Genomic DNA, 25850 nt, shown 5'->3' with positions numbered 1-25850 from the left:
TTGTTTGTACCGAGTAATACGTTCCTAAGTTAATTTGCCTTCCATAAAGATTCTTTTGGGAACCTTTCTTTCTCAACTTCTGCTTTAGCAGTTTTGTCTTATGTACATTAGACGATTTACTAGGATACTCGTTTTTACATTTCTTTTAAGTGTTTTTTCAGTCACTGAGTAACAGCAATTTGTAATCACACTACCTTCCTATCTCTGTGGTTGCCTATCCCTCATGCTGCTAAGAGTGTGGTTTTTAAGTGGCTACAAATCTGCTGGGTGTCAGCAGAATAAACTAATGTGGATGGTTTTGATTTAGTTAGGTCTTCAAATACTTTCATGTCTGTTTGATTCAGTTTTGTTGATTCTTTCTATATTCCTTTGCATCAACTAGAAAGGAATCCTTTTTCTTTCCTCAAAATTTTTCTTTATGCAGTTAACCAAGCACTCTCTTGCTGGATTTAATCATCTTGTTCTAACCAAGCAAGCTAATTTGCATAGCTGTTTGGCTTTACTGACAGAATTGTGGGTGGTATTTCTCCATAGCTTTAGGTTATGTGGAGAGCCGCCTTATCCATTTTCATTCCAGCCTGTTCCCACTGCTTCATCCTTAGACATCCCACTGCCTCATTCTAGTGTTTCAGAAATTCTTCCAAATCTATGTTATTTTTCACCAAACTGGAAAATTACTGAAACTAGGTGGAATTCTTGAATCCTTAGAGAACATGTGTAATACTTCACTCAAAAACAAGGAACAGTTCCAAAGAAGTCTTAGCAACGTTCCAGTATTTTTAACTGGTCAGAGGCTCTTAGGCATAGCTTGGTTTCTTCCTCAGAAGCAATTCTCACTCTTCTGTTTCAAAATCAATTTATTCCTCTTCCATAACTGCAGACTTTTTCCCCCCTTTAACTTGGATTTTGGATCCAATTAACTTTTGGATTTTAATCCAATCTTTTAAGCCCCAACCTAGTATCCTCTTTAAGGCTGGAGTCCTGGAGCATGTGGCATACATTAAGAGGCTGAGACAACTGGATTCAGTAAGTCTTGGCAGGGTGGGTGGCAGTATCACTGCTGTTTTCAGCTGGCTCATAGGCCGTGGAGAACACAGGGCAGACTCCTTTCAGAGGTGCACAGTGACAAGACAAGATGCAACAGACAAAAAAGTTGCATTGTAAGAGATAAGTTTCAGTTAGGCCTCAAGAAAAAGGCTTTTCACAAGGCAGTCAAACACTGGAACAGGTTGTCCAGCCAGGTTCTGCAGTCTGCATCCCTGGGAGATACTTGAAATGAACTGAAGATGAGCTGTGACCAGCCTGATCTTGGTTGGCCCTGTTTAATCAGGAGATTGGACCAGATGGCCTCTAGAGATCTCTGCCAACCTAAATTACTGCATAACTCCACTCACTACACTCACAGAAACAATCAAATCAGAATTTTTTCCTAGTTAGACTTTTTGTTAAATTTTTAATCTTCCCATAAAAGGACTACAGCATTCATTTTAATCCTAGTATTTTAATTTTTTTCCCCTAAATTGAATTATTCTTTGAAGGCCTTTGGAAGGCTTGCTGTCTCTGACATTTTGTTTTACCAGTCTTTACAAGACTTGTCATGTTCACACCATCACAAAAATGTTTTCTGTGGTTTTAATCTTAAGAATTACTTGAATGCACTTACATGTATTCTTTATTTTTTCATTATTTTCTTCTCTCTTATTCTGAATATTCTTTAGTCTTTTCTATTTACTACTTCCCTGATAATGGTACCTTTCTATTTTCACTACTTAGACTGCCTTATCTCTTCTGATCTGTTGTCTATCAGGATATGTCTGAAGTTATTTTTTTCTGGGGTTTCTAAAAATACTGTATTTCTCCAGCACAAGATTGCAGAATTCAGTTAATGGAACAGAGAGGTATAAATACATGTGATTACGATAAATCTATAAAAAGTAAAATATGGACTTTAAGGACAGCTTTTGCAAAACAGAGATTTGTAACATGAAATAGCATTTGGGGGTTGGGCTTTTTTGTTTTTCTTATAATGGAATATTGAACTGTGACTTGGTATCTCTAAGGAGAAGACACGAATACAATTTGGAAACAAGAATGGTTGCATAATTTTACTGTATAACACATAGCACTCTTCAGTGTTTTCTTAGGAAATTTAGATTGTTACCACTTCTCCCCTTATATCTTAATCCTTAGTCCTACTGCTCTATTTTCTGGAAAACACAAGTGTGGTGCCCTTCCTGTGCTAGTACTTCTACTGTCATAATACAAATAATTAAAAATGGAGGTTATACTACTTATGCCTTCAAAGAACAGGTTACATGAAATGCTAGGAAATTTGTAGTAGGGCACAGATCTACTTTGAAAAGGGCAGGGCTTATTAGTTCTTTTTCAATTCTAACACTGAAATTGAAACTCAAGTTTTTGTATTTTTAAAAGAATGTGTATTGAAATCATTGCATATCTAAAAGTGCCTGGAGTGATAGTTTTTCTAGTATTTGAATGGTTGACATTTGTTACAGTATGAGGAAAAAAATAATAGGATAAAATAATTTTGGTAAATGTGGGAGAATTGCGTAAGAGTGCATATAGCAAGGCATATATGCACCTTCAGGGAGAGAATTGAGCATGTGAATCTTTACGTGCTTTTGTCTTATTTTTGACTTGGAAAGACAAAATGCTTAAACAGAGGATCATTATTACTAAAAAAATGTAACTACCTTAAAACTTTGAATCTGAGATAATAGAGCACTACTTAATGAGCATTAAGTTAAAGCTACTCTTACAGATATTTCTGCCATCTTTTTTAGTTATTTGAGTACTCTCTGTCAGATTTGCTGCCTTATTCTGAAGTGTTTTCTCATGCATGCACTGAAAATACAATAAAGCTGTGCTATTACTACTTAATCCTGTTAAGTTGTGAACATGGCAGAGCAGAAAATGCAAGTGGAATATTACCTTGTAATTTTCATACTTCTGTAATGATACCTTTTCATTGCTGTGTATGACTTTACTTGAATAATAGAAATTGAGCAGTGACTTGATATCTGTAAAGGGAAGACATGACTATAAATCAGAAGCAAAAACGGTTGTGTAATTTTACTGTATAACAGCACACTTCAGCATTATGGTGATATTCTAACATGTTGGCAGTGCATCAGAAAGTTAGATTAATGTAAGCCTTTCTACTATCTATAGGATTCACTAGCTGAAGTTGAAGAGAAGTACAAGAAGGCCATGGTTTCCAATGCGCAACTAGACAATGAGAAAAACAACTTGGTTTACCAAGTAGATACTCTAAAGGACGTCATTGAGGAGAAAGAAGAACAGATAGCAGAGTTCTGTAGGGAAAATGAAGAGAAGACCAAGGTATTAATTTTTAAGACTTTCTTTCTAATTATAAAGATAAAGCATAGAAGTCTGAACTGCTTAGTAAGAACAGTTGAAAACTTTTGGATTAGTGGAAAAGTCTATCTGTCTCAGTGGCCAAAGATGTTTTGAGTATTGTGTTGGTTTAAAAAAAAAAAAAAAGAAAGAAAACACTATCACCCCCAGAAAACAAAAGTTATTTAATTAACACAATACACTGAAGATAAAATATGCTTTTAAATTTAATAGGACATGTTCAGTCCCACTTTCTTGGAAAGGGAAAACCTATGTGACAGCTTTTTCCAGCAATCTTTAGATAAACTCAGTATCTGAGCTTTTCTTGTTAATATTATGCTTAAGCCTTTATGACATCTTTTTCTCTCTGCTTTATGTTTTATTAAATAAAATCTTCTGTATAGTTAGTATCTGGAGAAGTTACCTAAAACACTGTTTCTGTGATTTTTAGCCACTTGGTATGTAGAATTTCTCAAATTGCAGTAATTTCTTGGATAAGGTGATGTCAAGTGATACTGCTAACTTTTTTAAACTTTGTTGATAATGAGTGTCAAGCCCAAAATAAATAAATAATTTATCTAATATAGGAATTGGAAAGACAGAAACACACGTGCAGTGTTCTGCAGCATAAGCTGGATGAACTTAAAGAGGGCCTTCGACAGAGAGATGAATTGATAGAGGTATGTTCATATGAGATAGGGTGTGATACCGCTTGTGCAAATAAACATGGTATAAGATTTGAATGGGAACAGCCATCATACACAAAATTAGCTTAAATATTATCTTGCATTTTTAAGGAAGAATTTATCTTGTGTTAGTGGGTAGAATTTAAGCTATCAATCTCTCCAAATTTATAAAATTTAAAATGTCTCTGCAAGGTTTTCAAATGTGTTATATCTTGTAAAATCCTGAATTCCTGTGAGGATCATGGTTATCTCATGAATGTTCCTTGTATCTTTTCCTCCTTGTGAGGGTAGAACTAATGTTTGTATGGCCAAAATCTTTTTGCATAGCCAGAAGTCCTGATGCATGGATAATACCAAATGTTATTCTTTTCCCAAAAGTTTCCATTTCAGTTATTTTTGGTTTCTTTGACCATCAGCCGCTGAAGTTTGCAGTAGTGAATGTTTGCTCACTGGTCAAGCATAAATACAGCAACAATGGTCAGCATGGTATTGGGTCATAGTCATGTTGCTGGGTGTGTGGTGTGCGCTCTTCTCCCCCCCTTGCCCTGCTCTGTTTCCCCTCCTCGCCCTGCTCTTCTGGAAACAAATCAGTATGCCCTAAAATCTTGGGGCACATTGGGAATGGATCACAGTTAAAATGAAAATTAAAAATTAAAATTATCAGTCTTCATTTTAAAATGGTCCACAGAAATACATATTGTCAACAGTATGTTGGTATCCATTTCCCATTGATTTTAGTTCTAGCACTGGAAGTTGTGGTTCAATTAATATGTTGTTTTCCCACCGCCTTTTGGTTTCAGTAAAAATTGATGGTCTTTAAGTGTATAAGCCAAAGTTTCCACTGCCTGATTTTCAAAAGCTATATAATATTGCATTTCACTGATCAGTTTCTTTCCCCACTAGGTGCTTGTGCTCTCCAGGTAGTAGTAGTAGTACAATAACTTAAAAAGACTTCTGAAAAGTCCCAGATCTGCTATTGAGAAAATAATATGCTTCGTAAACTAGAGTTGATATGACTTACTAGCAGAAGAAAAGGAATAAGATTAGCATAAGTAGCAGCAGACTAGTGCTGACAAGCAAAATCCTCAGCAAATTCTGGTTGTAGTTCTGTCACTTGCTCTAGTTTTTCTTTGACTTCACTGTGAATTAAAAAAAAAACCCTTTAGACTTTCTTCTTTGGTTCTTGTTTTTTTAAAGTATGTCAATCATTGAATGTACAGTAGATGTCTGGAGTGTTCACTTTGGTAGAATGTAGCCTATGTGTTAAATATTCTCCAAAGGCATGCAGTCCTTTCAAAGATTTGACCCATATTTACCATTTATTTGAGTAACTTCTCCATCTATTAACGCTAAAAGAAAATCTAGCTGAAGCCATTTAGTTTTTTGCAGAAAGACATTGTCTTTTATTCTCAGATGTAAAATCAAGTTCACTCATTAGGAAGGAAAAAAATTGTCTCTAGCCCTAAAAATTCTTATGTCATCTTCATATATAATTATATGTGCATAGCAAAGAATCTCAGTTACATTTCCAGGGCAAGCAGCAAAACGCAGTGTTAGCTAAAAAACAGGACCGCACTTGATAGTACCAGAAAGCAGTCAGCAGCTGTGTGTCACTTCCTGGGTGCTTGGTTCAAACTTCCTCCTTTATACTTTCAAGGTTTTTTGATTTTTGTAGAACATTAATAAAACCACTTGTTAACATTAATGTTCACTTCCAGATGGGACTTGATGGTATCTGGAAATTTTGACAGGGTAATTATTTTCCTCTAGAGAGACGTTATCCCCAGTCTGTAGTGGGAACTGTTACTAAAGAAAAGTAGCTCTAGCTGCGCTAAATTCTCCCATCAACAATGATTGAATAAAACTAATTACCATTCTCTTGCATGAATTCATAAGGAATATATTATGTTAAGTTGCACCCTTTTTCTTTAACTTCACGCTCATAAACTCTTTGGTTGACTTTTATTACTTAATTTCCTTTATCTATTTGAATGTTGTTTTTTTTTTTTCATTTCCTTACTTCTCTTTCCTCTTTTATTCTTCCCTCATCCTATTCACTACAGGAGAATCAACGCATGCAGCAGAATATAGACTCCATAACCAAAGAGGTGTTTGATCTCCAGGAGACAGTTAATTGGAAAGATAAAAAAATAGGGGTATGAATCAAGTATGGGGGGAAATGTGTTTTTTTCATTTTAGAATTAGGTGGATGCCCCTCACACCCCAAGGAATGCTGTGTACTCCAAAGAAATGAAGGCTGCCCCCAATTGAAATATTTAAAACTTTTTGCATTCGTTCTTTTTAGAAAATGACCTCCACTTCATCTTTACTTGCATAATGATGAATAATCCTAATCAATCTATAACATAACAAACTGTTATGGATACGATTTTATAATTTTTTACCTGTATTTAGAGCTCAAAAAAGTCATAATTTCCTTATTTTTAACAAAGGTAAAAATCATCTGGGTCCATATATTGATCTATAGGGACATGGCAATAATATAGTTTTATACAGATTTGAAATACTTTTTGAAGTTTTTAATCTCCTTTGAGGCAACTGTAGTTTTCAAAACTTTGAACAGTTCAAAGCCTGCTGACCATTTGTCTCCTGCCTCTGTTGTTATCTTTACAATTTGCATAAGAATTTGCTTTACGCTACCTGGGATAAGAGAGACAATACCTTGAGTAATGGAAAACCTAGAGATCTGCAGGAGCTAAGGGTCAAAATGTAGAGAAGCCTCAGTATTTGTAGATCATACTTGCATTTGGCATACCTAGAGCTAAAAAAATATGATCTGGAATTGACTTCTGCAGCCAACTTTCACATTCCTGTATTGCACTTCTGATCCTTCTAGGGTCGGTTAGCTTGGATGTAACACTGAACCAAGCTGATTATGTGGTACCACACACAAAGTTACCAGCTATTGGAATTGAGAGTTGAAATCTAAACAGTGGTTGTGTGGGACCTTTTGGGGAGCATCTGTAGGGCTGGAAGGTGGTACAGAAAGAACTGTGTTGATATTCACTACGCAGCCAACATAGGTCAGGCAGGGTTTGTCAGCTTTGCTTCTGGGCAGCACACAATTAGTAAAACTGTGAGTCAGCCTGATCCTTGGTGATAACTACATGGCTCTGAAGTTGTGGCTGTTCTGGGCCACAAGTAGATTGCCAGGTGGTGAGAGGGAGCTAGCTGGGAAGTCTTTAGAAAGGAATTGTCTGCCTCTTAGTAACTCTAGGGTCATTTCTGTCTAACTGAATGTTACCACAGATTTTGACATATGCAGATTTCTTTGAAAATTGCTGTATTTGCTGGAGTTCAGTTCACTTTGAAAAGTTATTTTTTTAACTGATGGTGCCCAGTTAAAAAAAGCCCTGTTATACTGTCTTTTTTTCAATCCATATTTATTTTGTGTTTCAGTCCTTCAATCCATACTGCAATCTTTTCCATCATAAAATAATATTTCAACATTTCAAAATTTTGTTCTGAGCATTCTTCTGAAAGGTTTTTTTTATCATTAACCATGTTCTTTCCATGCTTACTCTTCACCTTTGTATACTGGACTGTCTCTCAATTTGTGCAATTTTTTTTGTGCAAGCTTTTTTTTCTTTCAAATACGTTGCCAGAGTCAGTACAGAGCATATCATTTGTTTAATGTTCAGAAAAATAGCTTCCAGGCAGATTGACAAGAAAGACATGATTTTTTCCTTTAGCCAAAATTTTTCTGCCAGTTTCTGTGTTCTTCTAAACACCATAACTAGACTTTTTTTCTAGTTTCAATTTTTTTACCATCTTGGAATTGAAATCTCTTAGTTCTTAAAATGTAAAAATGCTGCTCTCTTTTCTTTCTCACTTCTGTTATCTAAACCCATTTAAATACTTTTCTTAGCTCACAGTTTTTGAGTCTTTCTTCCCAGTACTGAGTAGCTTTACTAGTTTTTACTCTATTCCAGCTTCAGAAGTCTCTGAGAAGGCTTCATAAAGGAGTAGCTTGTAACTAGAATTTTAACCTAGTTTTACAATGTATACAGGACTGTTGCTCCTAGGAGGAAGAAAGGGAGGCAAGCAGAACAGAGACAGCTGGAGTTTGTTTTAGACTTGCCTTGTCCTCTTTCTAAAAAGTGATTGAAATTTGCAATTGTATTTGGTCTTCAATTAGATCAGTTTTAGGACATTGAATTATAACTTCCAGATTATATTCCTAAAATATACAGTTATTTTACTGTTTGATGGCTCCAAATTGTGCATGCATTGCCAGTTTGAAATTAGCAATGGTGTGTCTGAGCTTGGTATAGATTTCATGAAGGTTTTTGGAATATTTAGAAAATAGGACCCCAGGTGTATCTGCTTTCTGCTAAGTAATCAGATTTTATTCATACTGGTATGTTAAAATGTGCCTGCAGAGCTTGGTTGTCCTGATTTCTGGCCACTGCCTCAATAGAAGAATTGCAGAAGTAGATTTAGTAGAAAATCCCTGTCATCCATCATATCCCTGCACATAAACACTAGCAGTTTTACTGCAGTTTTGCAACATGATTACTAATCTCTCCATACATAGAGATAGATGGTTATATCAGTTTCATTTCCTTCCCCATCAATATTTTCTGATTTCCAACACTTTTGCATGGAGGGGGATGCAGTGGGGAGGATAGAAAAGCTGTTTTGGGAAGGTCAGCAGCATCACAGGGCACTGCCAAACGCATGGGATCTGTGTCTGTGTCCAGTCTCTCAGTTGGGTGAGCTTACTTCCCCCTCCATCTCTGCTTCTACCCTTCATGTAATAGCAAAAGCATAAGTGGAACACAAAATGATGTAATGATTAAGGTCATTCACACTGTTTATAATGTAGTTAGAGATCTAGTATGTGTTAGGAATGAAAGGACGTCTTTTGAATTCTTAAACTAGGATGTGAGAGCTAATACTTTCACACATGTTGAATTAATTGTACTTTAAATGTTACATTTACATACTAATAAATCAAGTGCAACTTCTTAATTTTTTCTGTTGAAATTAAGAGTGATTAAAACGTTGCTCTAATATACAGATTCTAGATAATTATTAAAATTCAGCATACTGCAATTGTGACATGGGGCAATTACAATACAAAGGTATACACCTTCATTTCTTTCTTGGTATCAGTCCATTCCTAAACATTCATGCATGATGTAAGATTTAGCTGGAGAATTTTCTTGGCAAAATGTGTGTACACTTTTGCAGTTGCTGTATGGACAGGATTATTTGTAATGTATGCAGTATTGAATTTGAATGGGATACTGGGATGCTGCCTGGTCAGGTGAAAGTATCTAGTTAACTGCCAGGTGACACAGCTCCAGTTAGGTAGGCAAACCCATCTATGTCCATATTGTGCTTTTAGCTGCAATTTTTTTTTGTGCTAAAATAGTGCTGCTAGTGTTTGCTGCCTTTTTTTTTTTTTTCCTCTAAAAATGATTACTTTGGTTTTAGTAAAGGGTGGTAGTAATACTTAAGCAAGTAGTAAATAAACTAGTATTTGTAAGTGGATGACAGGCTTATGTATCCAAGGTCTTTTATTAGGTAAGATTTCTACTTCTATACCCTATAAAAGGTAGAGAAATCAGTTCAGTGAATGTAATGTTTTAGGATCTTTGCCAATTGAGTTCTGGTAAATTTTATTTTTGGACACAGAATGCCTGTATTAGGAAGAATCACTCTTTTGGTATTCAATTTAGTTTATCAAAATCTATGAAAAATAGAATCCACTAAATAAAAAAATCTATTATTTGTCATGACAAAAAATTTTCATGACAAACACACAGCAATGAGGCTAGATATGTGACTTGTAAAAGGTAGTTATCAGAGATGTACGTGTGTGTATATATATTAAATACCCCTTTTAATTTCTTTTACTGAGCTCTTTGTATGTACTTGTAGAAAATCTCTCTGCTGTCTGTCATATGCTTTTTCTCTGTGCCGTTCTTTTTCTTGCTATCTGCCTGAACCCAGGCCCTAGAAAGACAGAAAGATTACTTTGACTGCATTAAGAATGAGCGAGATGAGCTCAGAGAGGAGTTGGCTGACCTGAAGGAAACAATGAAGAGAGGAGAGGTATGTTGGTAGTAGTTACTTTACAGTAACAGAAATCCAGGAATGGGGCATGAAATCAAGGTTAATGAAAAAGAGGAACAATGGTTACTATTCTTGCACAGTCTCAAAACCTGACCCTAGGGTAGGATAAATGATGCATCTCATTGTTTCAGTCACCTTGAAAAAGTTTTTTTTTAAACTTTTTCTGGCCAATTACATTTTTGCACTGCTCTTATATGAGTATTTTTTTTCTTTTTGTATTTTTAGAAACATGGATTAGTTATAATTCCAGATGGCACACCAAATGGTGATGTAAACCATGAATCAGTGGTTGGTGCAATAACAGTTGTATCACAGGAAGCTGCTCAAGTCTTGGAATCTGCAGGAGAAGGACCACTAGGTAAATATATTCTAACTTACTTCATAGAGTGCTTGAAGTCTTTGTTTCGCTCTTGTTCACAGTGGGTTGTGGTGTACAGCCACAGAAAGATACCTGTGATGCTTCTGGAATAGATGCTTACACAGCTTTCCAGATTGTGATTTTTTTTTTCCTGAGATTTTTTTTTTTTATGCTCGGTAAAAAGACAGATTTATCTTTTGAGTAAAAAAAAAAATAGAATGTGCTTGGATGTTTGTATCTGATTAGATCTCTTGGTTGCGCTTCTGTTTTATTACTGTCAGAAAATATCTTGCCTAAAAGTGCAGTCTTTTGGAGTAGTATGTTTTCCATTGTGTTTCTTTAAAATAATGCTTTAAAAGTATGTATAATAAATGAAAGAACTTCCATTATAGAAAACAATGCATTGTGTACTCTTTCTCCTTCCTTGAAATACTTCTGCCTTTGCTAGTGTAAAGCAAGTGTAGTCTTTCATCACATTCATTAGAAAAAAAATACTTCTAAAAACATTCAAAAAATGACATAGTCAACAGAAAGATACAGGTTTGGGGGGCTTTTATTTTAACTTGCCTTTATCCTTAGGTCACACAAGTTATTGTACACATAGTCAATCCACTGTAAAATTTTGTTAGTTAACATGGAAAGAAACATCTCTATAGACTTGCATTTTATTTGTACATAATATATAATATTTACATGCTTTTGTTTCAACAGATTAGACTTGATACATGTTTCTGGTGTGGTTCAATCATAATGAAATACAGGTGTCTTTATGCTTCATCACTGTCAAAGTTATGATTTCTAAGGGAGTTACTCTAATCTTAGCACAACGTTGCTTGACAGACTGTTTTGTAGCCATTACTGATCTTCTGAATTATTAGAGATACTGCAGCATTCCTGTGGGTCGTTTCCCAAGTACTTTTTTGTGGTTTGAGAACACTTTCTACAAACTTTCTAAACATACGGGGAAGCTTAGTGCCTTCCCTGAAGAGATAGCAGTCTTTAAGAATAAGACAGGGAAGAGTATATAATCAGAAGAAAATTTTCTTGATAATGGCTGTTCTAGATATTGGGACAAAACTGTGTTTTATTATTTTTTAAAAAATCCTGAGTTATTAATTTGTTTTGAAGAATTACTAAACTCAGAGTTCTTGCTTTTAAAATTGTTGTACTAACAAGATATCTTTTCCTTTTTTCTGGCATTAACTAAAGGCTGGTATGTTGTTATAAGTAAGATACTGAAGTTTTATGTTCTCAGGTATATTAAGTTTAAAGAGCATTTGCTTTGAAAATGAACAAAAAGTTATAAAAAAAATATGTTGCTAGTTATCGATTTTCCTGGTTTTTAATTTGGTTCTTTGTTTTTAGATGTCAGGCTACGAAAACTGGCTGGAGAAAAGGAGGAATTATTGTCCCAGGTAAAATAAGCTGTTCTTTTCAGAAATAGACCTTAGTGTATCCTTTTGCAGACTACTAATACATTAGCAATAAACAAATACTAAGCACCAAAGGTGCTTAATCAAGTACATAAGCACTAAAGCAAAACACAGTACTCAACTTCTTACTTGCCTGGCTAGCAGAAGTTATCAGCTCCACTCACTAGTGTCCTTATCTATGTGACTTTGATCTCAGCTGGTAAAGAACCCTTATTTCACTAACTGGTTAGTTGGAGTCTTAACTTGCTGCTGACTGTTATTAGTGCACGTACTTAAAGTTGTTCTTTATTTTGTCTTACGTAGAAATATTAAATTCAGTAAAATGACACTCAAACATTCTTCCAAATTGCTAAGGGGTAGTATTTATTTCATCATATCAGTTTCTCAAATAGAGAAGTAGTATTATCAAAGTAGTTCTCTGCTCTCGTGAGACCCCACCTGCAGTGCTGCTCTGGGGCCCCCAACATCAAAAGAACATGGACCTGTTTGAGCAGGCCTGGAGGAAGCCACGAAGATGATCAGGGGCTGGAGCACCTCCCCTGTGAGGACAGGCTGAGAGAGCTGGGGTTGTTCAGCCTGGAGAAGAGAAGGCTCCAGGGAGACCTTAGAGCAGCCTCCCAGTACTTAAGGGGGCTACAGGAAAAATGGGGAGGGACTCTTTATCAGGGAGTGTAGGGATAGGAAGAGGGGTAATGGTTTTAAACTGAATGAGGGTAGATTTGGATTAGATCTAAAAGAAATTCTTCATTGTGAAGGTGATGAGGCCCTGGCACAAGTTGCCCAGAGAGGTTGTGGCTGCCCCCTCCCTGGCAGTGTTCAAGGCCAGGTTGGACCGGGCTTTGGGCAACCTGGGCTAGTGGAAGGTGTCCCTGCCTGTGTGGCAGGGGGGTTGAACTAGGTGATCTTTAAGGTCCCTTCCAACCCAAACCATTCTGTGATTCTAGTTGTATTTTAATACAGTTCGGTATTGAGAAGAGAGGACACAAGAAAACGTACAGCTATTGAACAGTTGTTAGGAATACCATAGTTTTTGTGCTTCTAGTTGAGCATGCTGCAAATTTAAAGTGGTGTTGTCACATTTGTTTTTGCTGGGAACGTACCTTAACTTTATTACAGGTACTTGGTTTAGAATGCAAATAAATTCTAGTATTTAATCAAAGCTGTTAACTATAAGTATATAAAGATGTATATGCATATTCATCACCATATAATTGTAAAAATCCCTGTTAAAATATTCAATTCATATCATGAATGTGAGTTTTGCAAGTATAACTCCCATACTGCTAATCTGCAGGGCAATATTTTGATAAGAGAGTCAAAAAAGTAGCTCCCACTTCCTTCATAAACTCTAGACTCAGAGGACATAACTGCGGAATCTGTTCCCTGACTACTTGAAAAATTCCAAGACAGCTGCTGTAGCATAAACCAGAATCGTTTTAAGACTAATGTGCACTACAGGCTTGCCTAGGACCATGGCTTCCAGGTGGAGTAAAAGAGAGGACGCAAAAAATGTGGATTATTCTTGCTGTAAACTCATCAGGATATTGTTCATTATCTCCATACATGTTTAGAGTGTAAACGGTATACAGTAGAAGTAATTAATAAATGGAGTTTATTGCTGCTGCCTCCTCTGGAAGGCAGCTGTGCTAGAGTTACTGGGTGCCGCAGTGTTGTGCAGAGATCCCTGCAGCGCTGACCGAACTGGTGGCTTTGGGTTGTGCCTTAACGCGCAGAGGGCACTCGCCCAGCGATGGGGATGGGGGGCTGCAGTCACAGGCCTCAGGGCCTGCCTTCCCTGCTTCCCCTGCATGGCTCTGCTGCTCCCGCTTATGGAACTGTCTCAGCCAGTGGCATCTCAGGACTGCTTTGCCTTTTTCCCATTGAATGTTTAGATACACAACTACAAAACTTCTGGGAGTCTGTTTTTCACAAAAGAACACTTCTTTTTCAGGTTCGAAAACTGAAGATGCAGTTGGAAGAAGAACGACAGAAATATTCTAAAAGTGATGGCATGAATCCAGATATCATAGGCTTAGAGAATGGTTCTGACTTGCAGCTAATAGAAATGCAGAGTAGGTATATGGTTACTGTTCAAAAGTATTCTTACTGGGGAGAAGAAACAGACCTCCAGCTCCTTGTCCTACATTGCTGTGCAGTAGTAGTATTGTGAATGAATATATTGTTGAGAAGCTAGCTTTTTGTTGGTATATCTCCTTGGAAGAAATTTCTCACTGCAGAATAGCTTAAAAATCTGCTTCTTTCAGTGTTGAACAATAACGTTCTGAGAAGTTATTTATCAGTTGATGACCTTGCCTAGAATGGGTGCCACTACTGAACAATTCTGAGTTTTAGATAGCAGAATTTCAGTGGAGATACTTTGTTAATGTTATACCTGATTCTTTTTTTTAATTTTTGATACAGAAATAATCTAATATACTGTTGTTCTTTGAAGCAAAACATGAAAAATTATTAAAGTTTAACACTATTCAGTGTTGTTTCATAGAAGCACTTTCCATTTCAAGACAGCTATTCCTTCAGCTGAAAGCTTTACTCATATGATGGATTGTCTTTTAATATGCTTGTGGCAGTGGACATGAACAGAGCGTTGGCAATGTCAGAGCTAAAATATAACCAAAATAATTTGCAGAGCTCCTTAGGAGTTTGTCAGGCAGGTTCAGGTCTTATGCGCCTTGTTTAAATGTTACTACATGCGTCTGTGCTAAATGCTGCTGGTAGTATGTCTATTGTGATTTCACCCGTTTTGCAGTGTGTTTTGGCTATTGTGTGTTTTAAAAAAAAATTCTCATTTATATATCTGAGACTTAATGCACACTCTTATGGAGACAGTAATTGTGTTCTCTGAATAACAGGAAAATTATGCCCTTTTCATATTCTCAAAAAATATTTCTGAAAGAACATTTACCTCGTATAATCCCGTATATGGGCTTCTCAATAAAATGGTCCTTTTAATGAATTTTAATTAGAAAGGAAATTGCCAGTTTAGAGAGTTGCTTTAAGTAATCCATTCATGTCAATTTTTGTCTAGGAGATGCCAACAGACAAATTAGTGAATACAAATTTAAGCTTTCAAAAGCTGAACAAGATATAACTACCTTGGAACAAAATGTAAGTGTGTCTGTCTTCATATTTATTGTTATCATTACACTTGCTCTGCATGCTTTTATAATACTTTTTTCAACAAAAACTATGAAAACATATTTCTCATTTGATTTACTGTTCTTCATTTTGCACAGAATGGCACTACATTTGTATTTTTTCATATTTCCTGCAATTCAATACCTGTGCATAGTCTAACCATAAAATAATCTGGAGTTCATTTACTAAGATGTGAATGTATGGCAGAATATAAAGAGGAACTGATGCTATTAGTTCAAGAAAATCAGTTTATGTAGCTTATTTGCTTGTAAGAAAGTTGTATAGACTGTAGAAGGTACGTAATTTCCTCTCTGAAATTCAAGAGTTTGTTTTTATAGATGTACATATATATCTCACACTGACATGCTTTGTGATTGTAGGTTAGTAACATGGTATTATAGTTCAGCACCTCTGTAGATCACCTAAAAATCACATGAAGGATTATAGCTTGAATCAGAGATGCATAGTTGTTCTTTTTTGCACGGCAACAGGCTACTAGCCCATCCTATGGATGTGAGGGGGTAACAGGGAGATATAACAATCCAGCAAGTGGGCTTTAACACCTGCAGGCTGCAACCAGGATTTGTCTTGAGCCGCCTCTTTACTGCTGAGCTCTGTGCCTCAGCTCAAGACCTCTTGCATCATGTCCTGCTAACAGTTAGTCTCCTTTCTACTTTGCAACTTTCATATGGTCTCTGCTTTTCAACTTTCCAGCTTTTGTTTTTAATCCCATGTGTTCCCCAAATCTTGATTTTTCTTTTTCCAACTCCTCTCTCTCTTTAGTTCTTCAGTATACTGTATCTTCTCAGCTGTGTCCTGTACATTCTCTACCATTTCCTGTGACCCTTGCTAGGGAGGGGCAGGCAATGAAGGGTATTCCAAGTTTCTGCCCTCATCTTATTTTACTGTTTTATTAGTTCTTTTAAAAGCCCTCTTTGCAATTATGGCTGCTGCTAACAAAGTTAAACCTACTCTTTCCAGAGGGAGATGCTATGGATAATTCACAGGATGAGTACAGTGGCATTTCAGAAAGGGAAGAACAGCTGGTAGAACACCTGAGTAAATCATTCCTTTTGTCTTGTTTGGGTTTGCAGATCGGACGGCTTGAGGGGCAGGTTGCAAGGTATAAAAATGCAGCAGAAAATGCAGAAAAAGTAGAAGATGAACTCAAAGCTGAAAAGAGGAAGCTTCAGCGAGAGGTAATTGACATGACTTCCTTTTTAGCTGTATGCTCCTTTCACTCTCAAACGGCTCTATCTTTTGCCTTCAAGCTCTGGTTTTTTGTAATCTTCGGGTTACATCTTTGAAGTGTTTTTGGAGGAGACCTCTGAGTCTATTAGTGTTGCATTCAGAAAACTGTAGCACATAAAAGTAATACTAATTACAATTCAGTACATTACTTCCTTGAAAGAAAGAGTCTAAAGTTGTATTTTCTTCTAAATGAGATGTACTATTTTAAGCTAATCCTTCCATAAGAATTACTGAGGGGCCAAATGCTCCCTGTGTCAAGTGCCAGCCTGGGAGGTTTCCAGCATGCACCTCACAGGGAGCTGGTATCATGCTTGCATAGGAGCTGCTGCATGACACCTGCTACCCCCGGAATATATATCCACCAGCAAGTGACAATAGTGGAGAGGACTCTCTTTAAACAGCATGTAATAGGAAGTTGCTGACACCTAGTTCTTTTGGAATGAGTACGTGTTTCATGTTTCAGTTGCTTCCCGATTTTTGTTTTTTTCACAATTGAATTCCAGTGCATCTGACTGCAACAGTGGAAGTGTTGTGTCTTAACTTATGTGGCACTCTTATAACGCATGTAATATTTGTATTCCTGATCTAATTTGCTCTGTCAAAGCTTAAGAACAGCAGAAAGTCCAAGTAAACTTAGTGACATAATTTTTGTTTTCATTTTATAGTTAAGAACAGCACTGGATAAGATAGAAGAGATGGAGATGACCAATAGCCACTTAATGAAAAGGCTGGAGAAGATGAAGGCAAATAGGACTGCGCTTCTATCTCAACAGTGAAGTGGAAATCGAAAATATGATGCACTGCTCCTTGAATAACTAGCCCCTAGCTTGTTTTTAAAATACAGACTTTCATTGGCACAAACTATTTGAACACTGAGTTGTTCATTGGTGTTTTAGTTTCATAATTAAACGGCATACTTCTTTTTGTAACTTATGAGAGAATGAAATGTAGTTTGAATTTCCATGTGAATGACAGTTTTCCTGTAGCGTTTGATTCTAGAGTCGGAGCTGGAGCACAATGCTGTATGTTCGACTTAGCGATAGAAAATGTTTTTACAACTGTGGAATCAAGTTTACTCACGATCTCTTTTGGCTGCTTTAATGATGCTTGATGCTCGGAGACAACTGCATGAATTCAAGAAGACACTGTATTACTGTATTCTAAACTAACATGTATTTGCTCAAGACATCACACAGCACAAGTGCCTTTTATCTGGTGCAATTTAGACTTCATTGTTGAAATAACCTTTGAAATCAGATAACATTTTATTTTAAGATACATTTGGGGTATTCACTAAACTTTATACATTTTGAAAATACATTTTTGTAAAATATTTAAATTTATAAGAAAAAATAGGGACTGTATATAAAAATCTGCTTTTTTGCATGGGCACACCTGAGTTCTAGGTAATTTTGTCAAATACTAGCCCCTGATACTCTTAGTATTAAGAGTGCAGATTTAAAAACTTATGTTGTATACCATCAAATTATATGTCATCTGCTGCTTAAGTGTGAATTGAAATTTTCAGGTGGGAGGAAGGGGTGGGAAATGTGGCTAAGGAGTTTATTAAATGGACACTTTACTGACCAAAACCAGAGGTTTTGTGTTTTCTTTTAAATACTGAGATACCAACAGACCAGAGCAAATTTTTTGCAGAATAGTAAATTCTGATCTCCATATTCTTCAAAAGTATCTTTGGGGCTTTAAAATAGTGAGTTTGAATTTTTTTTCTGACTACTTATCCTGGTCTGCTGCTCTTTGACAGTACTGCCACAGAGGAGGGGGGCAGTATTCCAGTGTTCTGGAATGGTGTTGGTTTTGTCTGTACCCTATTTATGGACAGTGAATGTTATTAGGAACTTCCACTCTTTTTAAGGTGGCGCATCACAAGTGGGAAATGAGCAGCACCTGCAGTGGCAATTCTGAAGTATTTGAAGTAGCACTGACCCTGTGTTGGACTTTCCCTGAGGCCAGCAGAGGCCAACATTTGATAAGAGAGGAATCATTCCTTTGGACTCAGATGCTTTTCTGTTGCTAATTGCTACCCTTCAGGAGTATTTCTCAAAGCAAGGCAGGTTTCAGGACCATTGCAATCCAGATGGTTAGTACTCCTGCTTGTACCAGATCTGCTTTCCAAAGAACAGTCATCCTGACAGTGCAAAACTGAAGCTTTTTGTCTTTTTCAGTTTGGGTGCCTCTTGGACTTTGAAAAGAAAATGCCTTCCCCGTTGAGAAACCTCCCTGTAAGTAGCAGATCTCCCTAGGCCTAGATTAAATAGGAGACAACTGTAGTTTAGTGATCACATAGATCTGTGCTGTTAACGCTCCTCATTCTGTTGTGTAGTTATTCAGAAGAAACTATCAGGATCTTGATTAGTTGCTCTTAATGGTGTGTATTCTGAAGATAAAAGGATACTTCAGGGGTTTTGAGAGTGTTCACATGTACAAAACTCTGCTAAAAATTTTTGTTATGTAGTGGGGAGCACATCTTATAGTTCACATCTTCTAAACCACCCCCCTGAAGTCAGACATTTTATGGCACAGAGAAAACTGTGATTTCAGTATTAAGCCATGACAGATAAGGAGTTATTAACTCAGAGTTACCATCCTACTGCAAAACTTTTTCTGGAGCGCAGGTAAAGCATCAGCACATCCTTTCTAAAGATTAAGATTTTTAGTAGCTTTTAAAGTTGTTTATTACAGAGTTCTGTTAATATAGCCATTTTAGTTGTAGAGCTTCCCCAACTCTGGCTGCCAGAAAATCAAAGGAAATTCAACAAAATACCCAAACGTGAGATTCCCAACGTGTAGACTAACTGAATAATACTGGATTATGCGATCCAATATAACTCTTAAAGCAATTGAAAGTGTTAAGAGGGAACAGCCCTATGAAGAATTAATTGCAAACCTTTAATCCTTTTCCAAAACAACGCTTACCAGAAGTAAGAATGTTTCACTAATTCTTGTGAACTTCTTTCATGTAAATGGGACAGATCCAAATAAAAATGAAAAACAAAAGCAGTAAATAAAACCAACATGATTATCAAGCCTGTCCCAATATTAAGTTTTCCTTATAAAACTATTTCAGAATTGTGCAACTCAACAAATTTTTTGTAATCACCATATAATATCTGCCATTTGTTTGAAAATTACAGAGTGACTTTGTTTTTCAAGCTGTGATTTTATTAGTTATGATGCAAGTTAATGTTGCAAACTACTTAGAATGTATTAAAGTTCTGTCTATTAGCAGGGTACACTGAAGTTTAAAAACAGTCCTCCAGTATGACTCATGCTGCTTTAGTAACTGCCTGTTCAAAGTTTGGCCCTCAACATTTAATAAACCGAAAAAAATTCAGCTAGCAGCAGAGCAGGCTTATTGGACACCTTTTTAACATTCCCCCCCCCAGCAGTCTTAAGCAATCGTAGTTGGTGGAATAAAATCTTGAGAAGCAAAATGCTTGTTTACGTGCATTTACTGATTTCCTCCTAAAGTGTCAGTACACTGCTCAAGTCAATACTTCCGGGGGTGCAGACAGCAGTCATTTCCCTTCTGGTGTCATCCTTCTCCCTTTGTCAGTGTCTTTCTGTGGTACAGAAACAAAACCAAAGTATGTTTTGTTCTCCTATCACTTGGGCAAAACATGTGCAGCAGATGGGGTGCTCAATTCATGTGCTCTTCCTTAACACTGAAAATGCAGAATGTTTCCCTAAGCTTCTCAGAAAGAAAGTTTTGTCTTACTTCCTAGGCATAATTTGTTAAAAAAGGGTCATTGGTAAGGGAATTTAAGACTTACCCATCACACCGGGATTCTGACTTGATTATAAAAGATTGAATAAGGAATGTGATTCCAGTGCATTTACCTTTACTAGGGTAATGTCTACACAATTCAGTAATGGGGTTTATCTTTCTATCCCCCACAAGAGAATGATGTCTAAATAGAGATAGACCAGCATGATCTCACCAAAGTCCAAAGCGATCAGAAAAGTCTTCAATTTCAGGGCCGTGCTGTGAAATAAATTGATAGGATTGTATGACCTCAGGCATGATGAGACTTGCCAAGGAAGCACCATCATAGGAGACAAGTGTCCAGTCTTGCTCACCACCCCTAGGCATCACTGTGTCCCCTGAACATCAGCCCTCTCAACCACACTGCTGTCATCTTCCATTTCAGCATCCTGTGGCCTGACTGCATGCTCCAGAGATCCTTCGTTAATCTCTGTTGTCCCTTCAGGGTGGCCTGTCCTTAAGGGTTGTTCACTGGCTGGAGAAAAGCATCCAATTTCCACTCGCAAGAATCAGTGCAGACTGGAATTTAGACATTTGCAAACAAAAAATTACCTAGAGAAATGTCTCAAAAGTGTTCCTGAAATTGTTGAGATGACCTGGGGGGTACCATGAAAAGCAGTAACTAGACAAAAAAGACCACCAGCGGTTACTTTATCTTGGTACAAGTATAGGCATGAAAAAAAAATTGTAAGTAATAATGATTGACACTTGGCACTAAGGAAAGTTCTTTTTTTTTTTTTTTTTTTTTTTTTTTTTTTTACTCAAAGTACAGTTCATTTAAACAGAACCAGTGTATCTGCAACAAGCAAGTGAATAGTGGCTACATGACCTTACCAGCATTGCTGGAGACCACTAATTGTTTGTCGGCCAAATGAAAAACAAGCGTTAGCTGTAACTACAGAAAGTTTATAGGGAAAGTTATTAGTTTTGGTCAGACCAATGGGTCTTTGGCTGAGAAAAAAAAACATGAGTTTAATTATTTTAATCAGATCATTTTAGAGATGCTTGCAAGGGGACAGAGAAGGATGTTAGTGCCTCTTGCATGCAAGATTATGCCCCATTACTGCCCATGAAAAGGTGAAAAATTTAGGAAGTGGGCATAGAGATAATCGTAACCTGGCATAATACCAGTATTTTTAATGAGGGCATGATTTTTAATGCCCAGCACAGTTCATTCCTCCTTCAAGTTTGCAGGGGTCTTGTTTGAGCCACGGGGGCTTGTCAAGTCTGGGTGGAAAGATTTGGTGAAAGACAGCAGCACTGAAAAGGTAAAGAGAAACTACATTTTCCTGATTTGTCCTTTGTGGAACATTACATGCCAAAAAGCAGTTCCTGGTGTGCCTCGTGCTCACAGCTTTTTCTACCACACTCCACCAAGACTGTGATTCTCCACAGCCTCATCATGTGTGCCAGAAAGAGATCTTCGCCCCATGTTTCCTGCCGAAAACCAGGAGACCGTTAACTGCAAGCTGTTGATTTACCGCCCCATAAAAGTTACACCAGTGAGGCCAGTCAGGCTGAGCAGCAGAAATACCAACGATATAAGCCCTGGGCACGCCCCGAGCCTTGCAGGCAGAGGGGTGAGGTGCCCTGTGGCAGCTCCAGGCCCTGCAGTAGCTGCAGGCGGTTGAAGCCATCCCAGGCAAAGCCCTGACTGGTGAGGGGCTAGTGTAGGCCCTGCTGTGGCCAGGATGCCCAGCAGGGCCATGAGGCAGGGCACGGCAGGGCAGTGTGGCCAGCCGGGGCTCGCAGAGCCCTCCCCAAAACCTCTCTGTGGCTCCTGATGACTGGGCAGATGCTCCCCAGTTCCCTGCCGTGGCCGTTGCAGGTGACTTCTTTGCCTCCGTTATTTGTGAAGGTAGGAGATGGCCAAGTCCTTGCAAAAGCTGTTCAGAAGGAGCCAGGACACACTGAAAGAACAAATAGAAGAGAGAAACAAGAAATGAACAGGGCTGGGGAAAGCCTATGAGCCCTCTTCTATGAGCGTCAGCAGCACAAGTTAGATGCTTTGGTTGCCTGTGTCACAGTTGGTCCTGTGCTTATTCTTTCTAACTTCCCACGCATAGCAATGGATGGTTCTCCTGCAGCCAGTGGGCTTGTGCCACTGAAGAGCATGCAAGCCAACCACAACAAAGCTCTAGCCCTGGCTTTGCGGGAGGAGAAGCTCAAAGTGAGAAAAGCCTGAGATGCCTTTGTGTTTGAAGGGAGAGAACCAATACCTGAAATTTCACATCTTTTATTTACAAACACTGCTTCAGTTGCAGCAACGGCAGGTGCCTGCTGAGGTATTTTGAAACACCATCTTTGTCTTGCAGTAATAGGGAGTGTCAGAATTGGTTCTAGATAAGCCTGAGGTCTCCTTCTGAACTTTAGTGACTCCAGACAAGTCAGCTACACAGGAGAGCCTTGTTGGGTTTCCCCCAGTTCTAGTCATTAGTACATCCTATTTTTTGCTGCTTCTTTAAGGAGAGTCAGTGCTCTCCTTGTAATGGATAATCTGTGACACCTAATTTACATATAGTTCAGTTTTCTTATAACATGACTGTGAGATATGTATATGCGGAGCTGAAATAACTCACCAACATGGTTTGCACTGTTCATTACACAAGTGTGTCAGCCTTGTTTGGGGACCTGTCTTCGGAAGCTCCTTGGAAATTACTGTAGTCATTTGCTAGGCCAGAAGGGTCTCAGGGGGTTTATGATGATGTGGCATATCCCACCCTTCCATCTTTGGTCTGGACCTTTACTTCTGTCTGCCAGGGAGGCTTCCGTTTTCTGAGTTTTCCCCTCCAAGTACCTCCATTGCTTTTTTCCTGCAGACATCCACACAATTCACCTGTGGAGGGAAAGGAGAGGGCTCTAAGCTTGGCAGAATTTGCATTTCTCTTCTCTCCTGCTGCTAGTCATCTGAAGCCTTGCTCTCCTGGAGACGATCAGTCTTGTTTCAGCTGCTTAATCACAGTGAAACCTTTCTTGCTGGCAGAATACGGGAATGTTCCCTTCACTGCCCGTAATGGTTCCTGTTACCACTCGACAAGAGCATTGTGTGTAAGTAGCTCTGACTAATTTGTCTTGTCACTTCTCTTACAATTTTCTTTGTAAAGAAGGGGGAAGGCGGATGTAACGCAAGAGAAATAATTCCTTGTTCTAAAGGCAATGTATTTTCCCCCTCCCTAGGGAAGCTCACAACATATTGGGGAACATGAAGAAATCCCTGAGAGTGAGACAAAGGCCACAGCAGGTGGCAGTAAGCCATCTGGCTGCATTTCAGAGGACTGCTGTGAATCTGCCAGTGCTGATGCCATAAAGGAAGTAGAACCAGAGTGTGGTAAGGAAATCTACAGGGCATTCCTCCCTCCTGAAATAAGGAGAAGGACTGTGTGCCTATAACTGCATCATGAATACTCCTTTGTAGTAATAGTGGGATAATACATGAGAATAGAGAAATTCTGTATAGTGGTAGCTGTGGTTGTAGAAGCTGTGGTGAGGAGCAGACTTGAATATCAGCAAAGGCTAAAGGTTTGAGTGAAGATGCCTGGCAGAATGAGGAATGAATTTGAAAGGTCTGACTCTCGTATCCCTGCCTCCTAGTGACCTTCCTACTGAAGAGCTGACTAGAAAAATCTTTTCTGTGCCCTTGTTAGTGTTTATGATGAGCAGCTTTTTCAAAGTCCAATATTTGAAAAGGCTAATTACAGAATAGATATGAGCCACAGCTTAAATTTTCTGGAGACTATATTCACCCAAGCTTATCTTGGTGACCACGCACTGGGTCTTGCAAATCTTCTGAGAAATCTCTGTGGTTGGTCTGACTGATGGATTTAGAAAGTAAGCAAATCTTCTCTGAGTTGTTAATCTGTAGTTCAGTAGTACTCTTTGTTCTGAGCTGATTTTGTTTTCCTTATTAACATAGTGCCAGAGCTGTACACAGTTTCTTCAAATGAAGTGTGGACTACTTGGCAATGTGTTCCACAAAAGTATGACCATCAGGCAGTGCTATTCAGAGATAAAGGCTCGTGCATCCTGGTCTTAGGGTTTTGCCCTTCCAGAGACATGTCAACAAGAGCCTTTTCCAAACAGGAAGAAGTTAGGCTTGGGGAAAGCCTAGAAGCACATAATGTTGAAAACACAAATCCCACTATTTCTCAACAAAGCGTGGGAGAACTGGAGCTGGTGCTGAGGCAGGTAGATTCTGCAGGTGCTCAACTGAATTCAGACAATGTGCCTGACCTGAGAGAAGTTGTATGTAAACATACAACTCGAGTTTGCTCTTGAGTAAGGAGGGAGCGGTATCAGGAGAGAAAGCTGGAAGGTGCTGGAGAAGCCTTTAGACCAAGCCTAGCCTAACACAAGTGAAGATTTCCCAAGGAAAGCCAGAGGAGCTGGGTGAGTCCTGTCATGGTAGGGGCCACACTTCTCAGAATGGATGTCAGGTGACAGCTTTTTGATGGAAGAAGGTGACTGACCCAGGTACCAGCAGGGCTGACACAGAAGGTGTATCTGAGTCCCAGCCACAAGTTGGGAAGTGTTGATGAGGATTCAGGTGATGGCCTCTACATGCCTCATCACCATGAATTGCTCAGCAAGAGCAGCTCAGTGGCCAGAACAGGTGCATGGGGAGAGTATGCAAGACCTGGACCTGAGAGAGGGTGTCTGGCAGAGCCTGAGCAGGAGCTCCAGAATGAAAGAGAGGTGGAGCATCCTACACAGAGGGCAAACCTAGTTGGTAAGGGGCTTTTGGAAAGGGGTGTGTCCTGATCGATTTCTGTACTTCCTAGACTGTTGTTTTAGGGAAGTAGACTGTTTCAAGCTAGCTCCTCTTACAAATGCACATGAAATGGTGTTGAAAACCTGATATGACAGCATCATTTATCCAACCACTCCTTTTGTTTGCAAAGAGATAACTGAAGCTGGGTACTGTTTGATAAACTGCTTAAAACCAAAGTATACTGTGTTGTTGGTGTTTCACAGTGTTTTAAGGATGAAGGGAAATAGGAAATCAGAGCTACTAATAAAGAGCATGTTGCCAGAGAAAGCTGCATATTCTCTTTTTTAATGGCAGGTCAGGGCTTGAAGAGGATCAGCTTAAGTATTTCTTAAGTATTTCTTACTCTTTCTTGAATGGAGAAATGTCATAGGTATGGCTGGCAGCTGCTTAATGTCTACTAGTTCATTTGTATATAATATGCCTTAAGATCCATCTTTTCTTGAAGTGTTGTGTGTATAATGAACTAATGTGCCTTGAAACTCTTTGAACAGGGGAATATTTTGAGCCTTCTCATCGATGTCTTCAGAATGTTACCAGCACGGTGTGCTCCCACTTCAGCACTGGGATAACAGCTGTTTACCCAGCACATGAAAGGCCATGACCTCTGAAACATGGGCAACGTGATCCCAGGAACTGTGTATGTGTCCTAGTTCTCAACTTAATGCAGTGAAGCACTGTGGCGTTTCTTAAAAGGCAGGATATGGCAGTGGTTATTTTGGGCAGAAAGTATCAGGATAGCCTTTGAAGAAGGGTCTGATATTGGTAGTATAAAACAGTTCAAAGCAGGATCTAATATAATAGTTGTGAGTCAAACTGTTGTAAATAGAGGAGAGAGCAGGAGATGAAATAGAATCCAACAGATGTGTTTTGCTGCGTTACTTTTTCAGGAATCTCAGAGGAGATGCATTTGCAGATGAGTATTGTCTGA

At 38.3% G+C, this 25850-nt stretch overlaps 1 protein-coding gene across 12 annotated transcripts in view; it reads left to right on the top strand.

Moving 5' to 3' along the window:
- Positions 1-18088, top strand: part of LRRFIP2 (LRR binding FLII interacting protein 2) — a 59905-nt gene extending 41817 nt beyond the window's left edge. For 2 of the 12 annotated variants that reach the window (XM_074900938.1, XM_074900936.1), the window contains 10 exons: positions 3193-3363; positions 3966-4058; positions 6128-6220; positions 10047-10148; positions 10395-10527; positions 11893-11942; positions 13912-14032; positions 15007-15086; positions 16211-16315; positions 17033-18087. In XM_074900938.1, coding sequence (XP_074757039.1) covers positions 3193-3363; positions 3966-4058; positions 6128-6220; positions 10047-10148; positions 10395-10527; positions 11893-11942; positions 13912-14032; positions 15007-15086; positions 16211-16315; positions 17033-17143 — 1059 coding nt within the window. In that variant the 3' untranslated portion in view covers positions 17144-18087. Of the gene's footprint in view, positions 1-3192; positions 3364-3965; positions 4059-6127; positions 6221-10046; positions 10149-10394; positions 10528-11892; positions 11943-13911; positions 14033-15006; positions 15087-16210; positions 16316-17032 lie in introns of all 12 variants that reach the window. The other 10 variants (XM_074900939.1, XM_074900937.1, XM_074900942.1 and 7 more) reach the window with 9 other exon arrangements.
- The last annotated feature ends 7762 nt before the right edge of the window (positions 18089-25850 follow it).

This window comes from Athene noctua, chromosome 2 (assembly GCF_965140245.1).
Source record: "Athene noctua chromosome 2, bAthNoc1.hap1.1, whole genome shotgun sequence".
Taxonomy (NCBI): domain Eukaryota; kingdom Metazoa; phylum Chordata; class Aves; order Strigiformes; family Strigidae; genus Athene; species Athene noctua.
Note: the sequence above shows the minus strand (reverse complement) of the source record. Positions and strands in the feature narration are given on the sequence as shown.